The sequence below is a fragment of the Athene cunicularia genome (genome assembly GCF_003259725.1).
Source record: "Athene cunicularia isolate RWA chromosome Z unlocalized genomic scaffold, athCun1 chrZ_part1, whole genome shotgun sequence".
Classification (NCBI taxonomy): Eukaryota; Metazoa; Chordata; class Aves; order Strigiformes; family Strigidae; genus Athene; species Athene cunicularia.
Window position 1 is genome coordinate 6401567 of NW_020799142.1, and position 15119 is coordinate 6416685.

General features: G+C 33.0%; 1 protein-coding gene across 10 annotated transcripts in view; it reads right to left on the reverse strand.

Moving 5' to 3' along the window:
• Nucleotides 1-15119, reverse strand: part of CSNK1G3 (casein kinase 1 gamma 3) — an 82464-nt gene that overhangs the window by 52565 nt on the left and 14780 nt on the right. For 9 of the 10 annotated variants that reach the window (XM_026865522.1, XM_026865515.1, XM_026865520.1 and 6 more), the window contains exons 3-4: nucleotides 14165-14205; nucleotides 7451-7520 (exon numbers count right to left, since the gene is read on the reverse strand). In XM_026865522.1, the coding sequence (XP_026721323.1) occupies nucleotides 7451-7520; nucleotides 14165-14205 (111 nt within the window). The remainder of the gene's footprint in view (nucleotides 1-7450; nucleotides 7521-14164; nucleotides 14206-15119) is intronic. The other variant, XM_026865521.1, reaches the window with a different exon arrangement.

The following is a 15119-nucleotide window of genomic DNA, read 5'->3' on the forward strand; positions in this document are numbered from 1 at the left end:
CTAAGAAATAATAATATAAGTTAGCTTTTTCCATTAAAATACTATTTACATTACTAAAACAGAGTCATAGTTAGAAATGCATTTTTTTTATAAGCCTTATTAAAACAAATATACATTTATCTAACATTCAACATTCTGTGAACCATACTGTCAAGCCTCCTTCACAATTACTGCTATCCATTATATTTTATATGAAAAACATTGATTAATCTCTTAACCTGTGTGTGATTCCAAAATCAATACAAATTTCTGTATACTGCCAGGCTTCTTCTGTTAAGTGATTATTGTTACTCAAATATTAACATGTGCATTCCTAAATTAAATTTATGCAGATGCCATTCTTACCAGATCTCTTGAATTTAATCTAGGAAAAAAAAAAATTAAATATAATTGAGAAAATTCTGTACATTTCCTTAAGCCAAATGCTAGAAAGGACTGCATAAACCAAGAAAACCTGCCAGCAACATTCCTTACAGTTTTTGTTGGACTGTACTTAGAAAAATTAAATTTATAGTGCTCATTGTTTCTTCACTTAAACATAATTATTAGCATATTCACATTAATTATTGAGCAGCTCAACCTTCCTGTTAAAGTACATTGGCAGCAACAGAAATCAAAACTCAGTTAGCTTTTTCCCCAAACAACTCACAGCAAAATCTTAACAGTCATCAGTACACAGATTAACAGTGCATCTGAACAGATATCTCTTCAGTCAAGAGTTTTATTTGATTCAGTTTAAGTGGTTTTAATAATAAAATTTTTAATTAAGGATAGGGAATGATTTTCTAAGTTCATCTGCCTGTATTTTTATTATTTAATAGAGATTAAGAAAACACAACTGCTTATTGCTTATTCTTCTACATAACCCCAAAGTTAAATAGAAGTAACAAAGCAGGACAGCATTACAAAAAAGTGAAATAAAGTTCAGTTTTCAATTTAAGCACAAATTGTTAGTTACCTACCTAACACTATATCTCCAAGAAACATTCACAAGAAGTTACTACAAGTATTCACTTTGCATTTATACTGGATGATTTAACAAGATAAATGGACAGGTTATGCAGTAACACAACTCCAACAAACAGATAAGAAATAATGACACATTATTTACGTATGTAAAACTAAGACTACCCTGAACTGAGTTACTTGCTAGCTCTTGTAGTTAACAGCTAAGCATTTTGTCTCCAATTTTAACTGTGACTATTAGAAACAAAATTATATTTTTAAATCTGCAGTGCTAGTAAATTATTACTACTTTAATTAAATACTGAGAACATTCAACTACTTAGTATGTTTGCATTGTATTAGAGTACCTGTAAAGAAATCTTCAAACTCACTTTGAACCCTGGTAACTTCCGAAATTTTAATCCTACAATAACAGCAAGTGCAAGACAGTAGTCTCAAAATATTTTTAAAAATATACAGTGGGATGTTGTTTTACATTGTTTCTATAATATCCATGAACAAAAATGATTACTTGCCACATAAATTTAGCAACAATTTACTTCCAGCACTACAATCAAGCAGACTTGTTACTGAGATACTTCCTCATGATATGGTAGATATCAACCTAGTATATAAACTACAATCTACCAGTTGAGAAAGGAATTAAGAGATCATAACAAAATGATGATAATTTTGTCTTGGGAAGAGTTACAGCAGAGCACAGATGCTGATACACTGGGATGAAAACACGCCATGATTTTCTTCCACATGCTGAAGTGGAAAGCAGAGTAGCTATGGCCCAGGGGATGAGCTAGAGGTTATCTCAATAGCAATCTGAAATCCCTTTGTCTCCTACCGTGTAGAAGTAGTATTTTTAGTGGCTCAACAATGAAAGATAAAAAGAATCACTTATGACTATCTTAAATAACAAAAGATAGACTTCTTTTCAGTGCCATTATCTGCCTCATGCATACTATATACTGAACAGAACTGTATAAAATATTGAAATGGTGTCACTGAACTTTCAAATCACACACACACTCTCAAGATGGTCTGAACTGAAATTAGAGGAAGAAACATATTTTTATTACCATAAATATTTTTGTCTTCACCTACAGAAAAAGCACTGAACACCGAAGTACTGAATTTCATTTTTATCCTTTAGCACAAACACCTTTGAAAACTATGAACAGCAACACCTACCCCACCAGTCAACATTAAACAGTGTATATAACAAACACTTCTCTGTTCTGAGGTACAATCTCAAGCCTTAAGACCCTCTGCATGGAAAAAAAAAAATAAAAAAAAAAAAAAGAAATTCAGAGTATTTCAAACTGACTCTGCTACATTCCCACACCAAAACACCATCTGGAGAATCTTGACATGCTCAAAATGCTAAAAAATATTCTGATGATGATGAAAACGGTAAGAATATTCCAGTCCTCTACAACAGCAGTCAACCACTATGCACAAATGCTTCAGGCTGCCCTGGCTGTGACTTCAAGATTACATACAGACTTTTTCTCACACTAACAGTGTTCACTAGCCAATACATTCACAAGTGAACTGGGAACATTTCTGTATCTTCCAAAAATCACATTATGCCAGCACTGCAATCTTTAACCACTAATCCAATAACAACCTTTTCACTACCACTGTTCAAGTAGCATGGTTCTGCTACATCTAAGGCAGGCTCTCACAACCTCAAAACTGAAAAATGCATTTTTTAGAAAGAAATGCAGAGCATGTTTACAACATGACTGTTAATACCAAACCAGAAAAAAGATTCTCATGTACAGAATGCAATAAACATTAATTTCACACTGACCATAACCTTTTAAAATACAATACCTTTCTCCACAGTACACAAATATGTATCTCATGCAGGCACTGGCCAATAGACACCCTGTAAGAAAAGTGTTTGATTGCCAGTTTTAAGAGTCTAAGTGTTAACTAGACTTAAGCTAAAAGGTAGTACAAAATTTAAGAAAAATAAAATACTATTAACAGTATTAAGCATCTGCCTTCTCCAGAACATCAATACATCAGTTTCAGAAGTAGGATAATCCACAGATGAACAGGTCTTTATCTCTTTCAAAAATGACCTCAAATGAAAAACTAAAATTGAATAGTAAAACAGCAGCATTGCAGAGATAAGCTCTACTAAAGCAGGTTAAGCAGCAGGACTCAATTGCCATTCTTTTGTTCAACTTGTCAGATAGGTAAGCACAAAAGAGTTCTCATTCACTTTTAAAGACTCCCAGACATTAAGATTAATGACCCACAGGCTAATTAAAATATGTTAGAAAACTCAGACAATAGAAGTTGAACAGATTTTATGTTCTTCAACACATAACAGTACTTCTTTAATATTTACAGCTTCCTTATTGCAGAAGGAACTGAATCATACCGTAAATACCCACCTGTCAAATAAAAGCATTTTCACTAACAAGGTTTTTAAATTGAAAAAAATCCCACATTAAAAAAAAACTCAGCTTTATTGCTCAATATGCAAATTGAACTAGCAGTTCCCTCCTCAGACCATCCAAGTAGGAAAGTACACTGAATTTAAATGCAGTTACATTACGGCCCTAGCACATGAAATATATCTACAGTTCATCTTCTCACCATAAGAAGAAAGACTGATAGCATTGAAAATCAATACAAAAATCAATAAAACCCACAAAACTGTTTTCTACTTGTTCTAAAGTCTTAGTGTAATTTCAGGTAAGAATTCAGCTAGTTTTATCTGTAGTACTGCACTTACAATAATGTATTAGTTTTTCTTATCATTCATTACATGTATATTGAGAAAAACACTTTAAAATTTTGTTAGAGTTAAAGGTATTTTAAACTTCATCTGTAGACTGCTCATTCAGTTGACTAGGAATTCCTGCATATTGACTAAATGATCTCAGACATCATGAGGAGATCATGTTCAGTTACTGAATGACAAAACTATGGCAGAAAAGAGAGCAAAAACTTCTATCAGTATATAAAACTTATATGAAAGCTAAACAGTGATGTAACTAAAATAAGCCACACCTTTAAACCACTTCATGATCTATTTTTAATAAGTTTTAGATCCATTCCCCATAATAATTAAAAATGTTCAAAACAATCCTAAAACATATAAAATGTTTCTTGTTTAAGAATTCTTTACATTTTTTCCTGACAAACATCTACATGCTACTACACACTCACAGGCATGTTCAGTAAAAAGCATATCTGCTTTTTTTCAAGGGCACCCACAAGATCAGAAGTACTAAGATACTCTATTAAAAAGGCTATGAAGGTAAAATAATCTGTTGCCCAATAACATTTTCTTTTCTTGCTTTCAAGAAGATATTTCAGGAAAATAATTTTCTTTCAGAACTATTCATCCACATGGTTAATGCCTCTCCCTCCTTCCCATGTCACCCCCAAATAAACTGGGATTTCACAGGGGCTGTAGGTATTTTATCTCATAAACTTCATGTTATTTCACAATAAACATGAGTCTTTGTAGTAAAACCTATGGAATTAATAGTTCTTATTTGTGAAAAATGAAATTTTGTTTATAGGAAATAAAGGCTCTGCTTACAAAACTGGGAAAGAAAGGAAGTACTATTCCCTTTTTCACCAGTTGCTTCTGAAACCATTTTTAGTAGTAATTTGCTATTAATAAATATCTATGCATGTATACATGAAGAGAACAAGTGGAAAGGCTATTTAATACAATAGAATGCAAAATAAGCAGTACACAGGTATAAAGCTATCAGCCAAACTACAAAGACTTTTGTGTGAATAAACAAAAACAGCTAAGGAAAATAATACTTTATCATTATTAAGAAAGCCTGCAAATGGGGATTTTTAGAAGCTTGGAAGACTCCAGACAACTAGAACTAGTAGTACAGTGAATAATTACTTTTCACATAAACCTGTCTCATGAATACTAAACTTCACATTTCCTCCAGCAGTAACATCTACGTTTAAACCTCCTATGACGGACTCTTCTGCCACCTGCACAATGAAGATACACTTCCTTCAATTCACTCTGACAAAAATACAACCACTGCCCATAAAGCCACACTACTTAGATCTGGCATAACGTCTCTACTATCTCCTGGTTCTACATAGGAAGGATTAGCTGCTTCCTAAATTTTATCACTTGGTCCACGAACTTTCCACCACTATGTTTTCTAAATGTCCATGTGACAAAATACCTTAAATCTACATTTGACAGCAAACACATGTCAAAAAAAAAAAAAAACTTAAAAAAAAAAACAAAAAACAAAAAAAAAAAAAAAAAAAAAAAAAACTACACAAGAAGGATTTTTATTTTTTTTTCTAAAACAGCCTTAGGCTGCATAACTTCCTGGGTTTGAGGGTCCAACTCCTGCAAAGATGGGTAAAGGGAGGGTGTTGCAGAAAGAATTAGCAAATTTTTTTGACTTCTCTAAGAAGTCAGAAGTATGAATACTACTTTCTTCATTAAAAGTCTTTCCCACAAAACTCATTAAAGTAAGACTCAAGTGCAGTGCCTGAGAGAGTCAGACAAGAGTCAAAAAGGAGTTCTATGCCTGCTGGGTTGAGGCTCTGAAATATAAACAGGTTACTTCCAAAACAGAAGTCTAACAAGGTGGTTCATAAATACTGATGGCAGCTAGTAACTCATCAGCATTATCATCTTGTTTTCATCCCACAGGTCTCCTCATCTTCATGCAAAGAATCTCAAAGATCTTTCTCCCTTACAGTACTTTAATAAGACAACAAAGTGGTAAAACCTGTTGCTAGCAACAAATAGAGTTATAAAGACTGAATGATATCCAAAGTAAAGCAGACTAATCTTGATTTGCCTACATTCTTAAACACTCCCCCAATCTTTTTCAGTAAACAAAAACATAGTTACATTTGTTAAGACATTTTTCCCAAGAACTATTTCTGTAAGGGTTCCTACCTCTGCAAAGCCTTGCTTATTTTCTGCAATTTGAACCTGTAATTACAGCTTTAGTCTTACCTCCTCTACACAGCTATTTTGCAATTTTAGATAGTTCAAACTTGGTTTTCACAGGTGAGTAATGTCACTAACTTGGTGGCCAGTAGTTAAGCAATTTACTATTTCACAATGCTACTCTAGTGTATGCTGATGATTCACAACTACTAACAAAAAACCCAGACATTATACCCTGATGACTTTCTCCAATTAGTAAATATACAAGACTCAACATTTCAACTCAACATTCTGCAACTTATTTTTCCACCTATGAACAGAAATAGACAATATCATGTCTTGCAAAGATTTATCTTTAAAGATTCCTGGCTCCAAAGCATTTGTACTACAGCACTAAAAAAAGTTCTATATGAAAGTATGTTTCCCTGGAGAGGGTCTTTAAGAAGCACAAAATTTTGAAGGCTACCTAGAAAAACACTGTCAAGTCTGTGCATCAATGAACATAACATTATGACTTTTTGAAAATATTTTAGAAGATTTAAATTCATCACAACACACACATGCAAAGCAACAAAATCCAAGTGGTGTGGGCATGGTCATTTTGTAATCCCTGACTTGGAGACGACTTTTCATCTTAAATAGTATTTTATTGCAGTTAAGCATAACTTTAAAATCACACTTACACTGCCTCTGGTTAGAAAAACAAATGAATTCGCATGTAGGAAACAACTACCAGTACTCCATTTTATACAATTAACTTCAGTATTAGTAAAAAGTGGGAAAAGTAATTAACTGTATGACCTGTGAAAAACTACTCAAGGAATTAAAGGAACTTTTTCAAGGAAAAGATATTGTAAGATTTTTTTCCTAGGGTATAACTGATTTAGAAAAGGTTTGTACTCACTTTCCTACTTTAAGAAGCCTCACATCTTGCTGACTATATACAGTTTTATGAACAGCACAAAAATACCTGCGAAGTTTTAGCTATTGCTCACCTAAAAAAAGCAAAATGTGATAACTAGATCATTGAAGGTACCATCATAAGAGTATTTCTGGGTGTAAATGTACCCAAGAGAGCAAAATGAGAAATTCACCTCTTAAATACTTAAAAAAAAATGTTTAAGTGCAGTTTAAGAGACTTAAAACTATCAAGCACTTATATATACTTATCAGTGGAAGTAAAATTGAGACTGAATCTATTTAAATACCATAACTTAAAAAACAATTAGCAGATCAGCCATTTGGTCATTTAATGGTCTTCATTCAAAGAGAACGCACTTGGAATAGTCTAAGACTGCTTAGTTTAAGGTATACCCATATGCACACAAATTCTGTGACATTTAAAACATTAAATAGTCTTATGATTCCATAGACATATTATAAAGAGTAGAATAAAAGTTGTACAATACTAGAAAAATGTATGCTTTATGCTACTGACTCATGGAGCTTTTTTCTTCTTAAAAGTAACTAGGGACATTATATTAAATAGATTTATACCCCTAAATCAGAAAGCTTCCATCAAAAATTGATCCTGGATTACATCATAGTAAAATGCATGACACTGCTTTTTACCTCCACATCCTAGCTGCTTGTAGAATCTGTATTCCAAATGTAGCTGTGGTGCTCTCGACTTCATTGGCTCCTGATTTAAAAACAAAAACAACATTTAAAACAGAGCCTCTCTGCCAAAGCCTAAAAACTAATACACTAACCTACAGCCAAGCTAACTCTACTGCTTCCAAGTTACATGAAACATTTGAATGTTTCTTCCAAAATGACTTTATTAAGAAACTAAGGAAGCTAAACATCAGTCAGGTGAGACTACAGTATACAGGGGCATTTACATCTTGTATTGCTCCACAGGAACAGGGTCTAACATCCAAGTCAAATCACAAACCCACAATGGAATACTTAAAAAATAATCTGTCTGAAGTATATGGGTATGTGCCTTACAGATCTCAAAAGGTGGCACTGATAGGCAGTGTAACAGATTGAAAAGTCTCTCCACACACCTACTATATGATAGACATATAACAAAAAAAAAAGTTGTATCTTAGGATCTTGAAGAAAAATTATCAAATCCTTTGACCAAATAGTAGCTTAGCACCATTCTAAAATATATGCAAACCAAAAAAGAGCACCAGAATGTCTGTCATTTAAATCTTTTGCTCAACATAATTTATGTAAAATAATGACATCTTAGCTCTGTGTTCTATACTAATGTGGCAAGGTCTTTTAGAATAAAGTGACATGAGATCAAGCACAGGAACACACAACCAGCCTAAACCAAAAGTTCTAAATTCCTGAGTGCTTTCCCTTTGCAAAATAAAAGGACTTTATTGTAAGATTCTTAAAAGTCATTTCCTACAGCATCTTTTAAGAAGATATGCCTGGTTTCTTGCAATATGTAACATCTTCAACACATCAGTGATAATATGGACATTAACTATGCATTTTTCCTACTCAAACTGCCCCTACTAGAACTACAGCATCTAATTAGTAAGATTGTTAATATACTTAGCAGCAATAACTGATACTGCTGGACAGCAGTTCTCATGAAATGTTTGGGCAAGGTGTTAGTCTCTTTCCCCACAGCATCTTCTCCAGAAGCTAACAGTTTATTAACCTGTATTGTTTCCCTGTGGCACATCCAGGCCATGGAAACCATGAGCCAATGTGTAATCGTTGAGAAAGACTCCTCTTCAAGCAATCTCCCTCTAACACTCAGATGTTTCAAATTGCTGCTACTGCTACAGTCAAAGTCACTGTCAAGGTACACTTATGCATTTGATTTTGCCAGGATACCAAAGGTTGAGACCCAAAAGTAAAGAAGGGCCAATGTAACAGTTTCTACACAAAAAAAAAATCAAATAGAAATTATATGCTTTTTATGCTTATGAGCATTCACCCTGGCTGAACACTGGAATTCTTTACAGAGCAATAACTTTCTAAAACAAAAAGTTGTTGATCCTTCACAAAATCTAAGTAAGACTAACTAGGCTATCAAAGGTCCTACTTAGAGTTTATGAGTAGAACACATGAAATTTACTGTCAAGTATTAAACACAGATATTCCTTAACAAAACACTTTATTACAAACATGGGCCTAAGCAAATCAGTCCAACTACCAACCTTTAGCACTTGGCTTTCAGTGATACAAGTAAGCCCACTATGAAGCACATTACTGAAACATTCTATCCTTTTACAAAATCACACAAATTTAGCTACTAGTTTGCCTGCAGTAGTATTATACAAGTCTGATAGTTACAAAACCTACCACTGTCTACATAGTCTCTAATTAAAGCTTGTAATTCTGCCTGCTAAGAGGAAAGTATTTCCATAAAACTTCATGTCTGATGAATATACTTAGACAAGACACTGGCTTATTGGCAGTTTGATTTTGTTCCATTACACAAGTTCTTTAACTATAGTTATCACTCAGTGTTTTAAGATGTTCCCATAATAAGGATGAAGAATAGGTTGTACGTATTAAACTAATGTAAATAGACAAAAAAAAAAAAAAAAAGTCCTATAGAAAAGGAACAACTTTCAACTTTTTGACATATACATCTACACTTCAAATTAATGCTGCCTGTTCAGGTCATCAGCAGGAAAGAGTTCTGCTAAGCCTCCAGACAGCAACTGTTCTCAAACAATCAAACAATCTACCTAATACCTGCGCACCAAAGACTGAAGTTAAGCCCTGTCTAGCAGAGACACAATTAAATACTTTTAATTATTCCAGTAATGGTGGGGGAAAAAAAAAAAAAAAAGTGATAATATGTAGTTATTGGCTGACAGTCTTCTGGAATTGCCTTATGTTTGTAAAGAGGCTTACATATCTTCCTGACCTTTCAGAAACTCCAAATATACAAAGGAAATACAATCTTTTGTTCAACAAAACTTGTGAGGGCAAGTACAATAAGCTCTTCTCATAAAATGTTTTGTTCCTATACATTCCACTTTGAAGCATTAAGTGAACTACTAATAAATGAGAACAGATAGATAAGGATAAATCAAGACCAAGGTATGCTAATTGTAATCTTCCACCTTAACATAAGAGTGAAGAATACACAACTAACTACATTTTTATGAGTAAGCCTAAAAATCATGTTCAAGAATAAAAAATAAGTTCTTTCTATTTTCATTAGTATTTCAGTACCTTTCAGCATCTAAAAATAAGGTTGGGAACACATTACGTTTTCAAACATCATATTATTTCCAGAGGGCTTTGAAACCAACTTCTCTTACCAAAGGAAATTATTATATTTTGTTTACTTAGAAAACCTAAGGTCTTCAAAGTATCCTGAAACAACTGTCCCAGAATTTCTACAATGTTTTGTAAACGACCTTCACTATGCTGCTTTTATACTGAAGTCTTATTATTAAAAATTATTAAAAATTATTAAAAATTAAAAATTATTAAAAAGCTAGATAGCTTTTTTAAGAAGTTGAAAAGAGAAAAGAAGCATCTCTCCTTAATGAGTGACTCTGGGTCTTGCTGCCATCAAAGAATTAGTGTGCAGTTTACTACATATCAGATACCTTAGGAGTAAAAACACCAGCTCCTTAGTTCAGAGAGGTTCTTCTGAACCAAACTTTTCAGCTCCTGTTTTCTTTTGTGCAATGCTTATACATTCAAAGAAAAGTATAAAGACATCTGAAATGTGAAATCTGTTTCAACTCATAATGTGGCATTTGGGTTTTTTGTGTGTCAAATACATGGAATAAACTACTATACAATTTTCAAGATATGTCACCTCCCCTTTAAAGAGCTTTAAGAAAACATTTTACTTACTCTGATCACAAAATCTGAAGTTTTCAAGAACTCTGATGTTAACCCAAAGCACAATATAAACAAACATTCAGCTATTACCTACTTTGCATGTTTTTAGTAATCCAGTGAGAACTCCTACTCAGTATATCTTCTGTCTCTGCTTCGTATTTTCTTAAGCAACAGCAAACAAAAGCTATTTTCAGGGAAAAAAATCTTTAAGAGATAGGGCTCTTATTACAGGAAAAGCAGTCTATTAAACAGTTGCCTTGGATCTGGATTTAATACAGCTTCTAGAGAGGTTATGAATTGCTATCATTCTAGACTGCAACAATTTTTTAAAAACAGAAAAGGAGGAAATAACATCCCAGCCTTGGAACCAACTGCAATCTTCTTTCCACACACATCCCATTTAAAATTTTAATGATTAAAATCTTAACAGTTGAGTGATTGATGAATCAATAAATTAAAGATTACAGATTAAAACAGCAGTGACTACCTCATAACTTGCTATCTTTCACGAAGACATAAAGAAAAATTAAGTTATTTCCAGAAGCAGCTCAAGCAGAAATTCCTTTAGTTAGTATTTGGTTAGTGGTTAAGCATCCTGAAGGAGGACATAAATTCGGACAATGAAGAAATTTGTCAAAGGGAAAGGGAAGAAGAAAGGAGAGGGTAGACCTGAATAGGGAGTAAGAGATATAAGTAGAGGATTATGTAATAAAAGTAGTAAATCTAACAATAAATGAAAAGGTAAGCAGGAAAGGTACAGTTCATGTATACCAAATGGTTATTTCTGATGAACTACCTGATCACAAGATGCCGATCTGTGTACTAACAGACCAGCAGAAGCATATAAACACCAGTAGTCAGTGCTCTTCAGTTAGTTCTTCAGAGTCTCATTACAGTCCTTAAAAAAAAAAGGCTGTTCTAACTTTTCAGACTTGAGTACCTGCCCAACTAGAACAGGCCACGATGATAGAAGCCAGATTAAGAGTAAGACCCTGGAACTATAGCCATTTTACCAGAATATGTATTTACATACAAACTTAATACATTAAAACGCATACTATGTACGATCATCAGGCCTCACACAGAAAAATCATTTAAGCTATTTCCTTACCTAAGTCCTGAACTTGCCATAAACATCATAAACATGAAAAAACTTCTATGATTTTTTCCACAAGGGAAATAAACTTTTCACTGTATTGAATTAATAAGTCAAAAAAGTAAATATCAAATCCATTTACTTTTAACATCAGAAGCAGTCCTGAAAAGGTGCTGTATGGACACAGTCATTATAATTTATGCTCTTCAGAGAAACCCACACAATGCTCCTGCACTAGGATATACAGTTACCATTTACACACAAAACACCTGGCACAGGTGTTACGCACAAGAAAACAGTACATCAGCAATGGAATGCTACCATGAGGAATACAAATATGATCTTGGGATACTGCAGGAGAGATATTACCACAACTGTACCTGTCAAGGGTAACTGCTCAAACTAGAATACATACATAATTCAAGTAACTCTGTTCAGGAAGGTTAAACTTGAACTACAGTGGTTGGAAAACAGAGAGGAAATTTAGAGTGCCTTATTAAGGATAACAAAACAGAGTACAGGCATAATAACTGCTCTCAAAGCACAAAGGGAGTAAGTGCCAGATAGGGAAAAACTGATAGGCTTACATTTTAAAAGGAAGAAGATGGTATACCATGAGGAAGTACAACCTACTTATTAACTGTCAGAATAAAGTCCTGGCACTGTTTCCAACAGAAGAAAAACAGAATTTAAAAAAAAAAAAAAAGCAAAAGTAAACTAAATCCTACAATTTGATGCAATTCCTTTTAGCAGACTAAACCTTGTGACCTAAATCACTTCCGTTTTGGTAGCAAATTTAAAGGCACTGAAAGATATAATAAACATAAGAATCATGTTAAAAGAACCCACTAGTTCTACCTTTCTAGCTTACAATCACGATGCGAGCACTAGTGTTGATTTTCTGTATGATTCCTTCCATCTGTTGTTTATTGCTAAGACACCATAACTTTTCCTACCACTAGAGGAAAACCCAAAAAGTCAACTACATATTCAGAGTTCTTTATGAACTAGTAGTAAATGAGAAAAACCTTACTACACTGGTTCTTTAGTGACTTCAAAGTTATTCAATAATGATACTTCACACGTTTTGCACAACTGTCAATGAACAGCTGTAAGATTTGAGTAATTTGGAGACAAAGTAAGAAGTTGCCACTGAACAGTATCTTTGAACATTGAAATGGGTTCAAATAGTAGCTGAGTTTATTAAGTTACATATAGAATAGAAATCGTTTTACCTTTTTTGGTTTTAACAAAACCCTCTGACCAGATTAAAAAATTCTCTTGCTCTAAGTAATTAGTGCTTAAAAAGAAGGAAAAAAAAATATCACTCTTGCAAACTATTTCTGAATGTGCTTTATAGTAAACAGCCTTTAACTAGAGGAATTCTCAGACCATTTGCAAGTTTTAACAGACATACAGAATAAGTTCAAGATAGTTTAAAACAAAATGAGTTTAAATCTGCCATAATGCACACACAATAACCCTCAAAACTTCATCCAATGCTGATCTTTCATACTGTAACTTGGATGTTTTTTAAATCTGTAACTACTCCTGAAGTAAATTTTCCTAAACGAGGAAAGCAATACAAATATTTTTCAGGAGTTTATTATATCAATTTGCAATGAGTTTTAGATTGCTCATCTAAACCCATGTATTTCTGTTTGCATAGCTTACCCTTTACTTGATGGAATAAGAAATTCAGCATACTATACTATGAAAAATGTTCCATCCTACTGCAGCAACAGGAAATTAATCTGAGTCCTAAAATTCTTTCAACAACAAAAAGTAAACAACTGAATTTCATCTTGAAATACTTTTGTTATAAAAACAGTCATTTATGAAGAAATTTAAAGTGTCCAGAAAAACATGAAGCAAACTGAGTAGTTCTGAAGAAAAGATTCGGAAAAAGCAGAATAATGACATATTAACAAAATACCCACATTTACCATGTTTGTAATGCAAATAAAACACGTCTACCAAAACAGATGTGCAAATACCAATGAATACAGATAAAAACAGGGACAGGAATAAGGTTGTTAAAATACAGACAGTCTGAAGAATTCTGTAGTCACCTGATACCAGATTCACATTAAATTTGGTGTTCTTCTACTTACTACACAAAAAAGATATCGACTAAGATGACTGCTGAGTATATCCTTGAAGCAGCAGTCAATCATCACCAACTTAACATAGATTAGCCTTGAAAACAGTAGCAACAATTAACACTGGCTTTACTCAATAGGGCCAAAGTATATAACCACATCTATCATTAACTGTATTCATCTAGTCTGTTGAAAACACACAAGATGATTAAGGATTTCAGTTAAGAAAATCAAACCATTATATATGAAATGAAAATTCTGATTAGTTTCTCATTCGAAATCCTTGAAAAAAATTAAACTTACCAGCTTAATTGCCACATATTCATTTGTGTATAAATTTTTTCCTTGAAAAAAGAACAAAAGAAAGAGTGTGAGACATTGGCTTTCCAGTTTAATTAAATTGCCATTTAAACCTCAAGAAAGTCTTTGAAACATTTTTTTATCTAAGGTGCTGGGTATTCTGGTAGGGACTTAAAATGTGGCTTTATTAGCCTGATATCATACTTTAATGGAAACTTTGTTTTTTAGCAGTGTAAGAAGTGGCAGTTGGACTGACAGACTTTCAGCTATTTCCATCAATTTTGCAAAATTTTTATACACTAGAAAAACCTGAGAACTCGTAATTTACTCTAAGTGAAATGTGATATTCTACATTTTCTTATCTATTGCTAAAAAATATTTAAAATTCATTTTGAAATTATCATATGCTTCTAGAACACCAGACACTAATTAAAGTTAGAACCAACCAGGTCTACTTTTCTTCCTCAATTCTGTAATTTACTAAGTTTAAAGTTAGGACAAACAGGGCAAGAGTATTACTGAGTTAAATGCTTACACCATTTGGAAAAGTCATCTGGTGCTTTGAGAGTGATTCTGTAACTGCATAAGCATATTTCAACAAGCATTACTTCCAACTGTATGCAATAACTAAAATATTAAGCTTCATAGGTGTGAAACTAAAAAATAGTATATAAAAGCGAAGTAAGATATCATTTCCAGCACTTTTTGTTTCTCTACAGTCTTCAAATGAGGTTCATGTGTATTATTGTCAATGACAATCCTACTTTTTTCTCTGTAATATTACTCAGATTTGTATTTCCCATGTTTAGATCAGTTTTGATAAAGAAATCAAACATGTAGAAAACATGCAACAAGACAAAATGGTTCCTTGTGAAAGCAGTTACAATTTATAGCCTGAGACTATGATCTCAGCTCTAATCCTTATTTTTAAAAATAGAATACTCTTGCAAAACTTGGG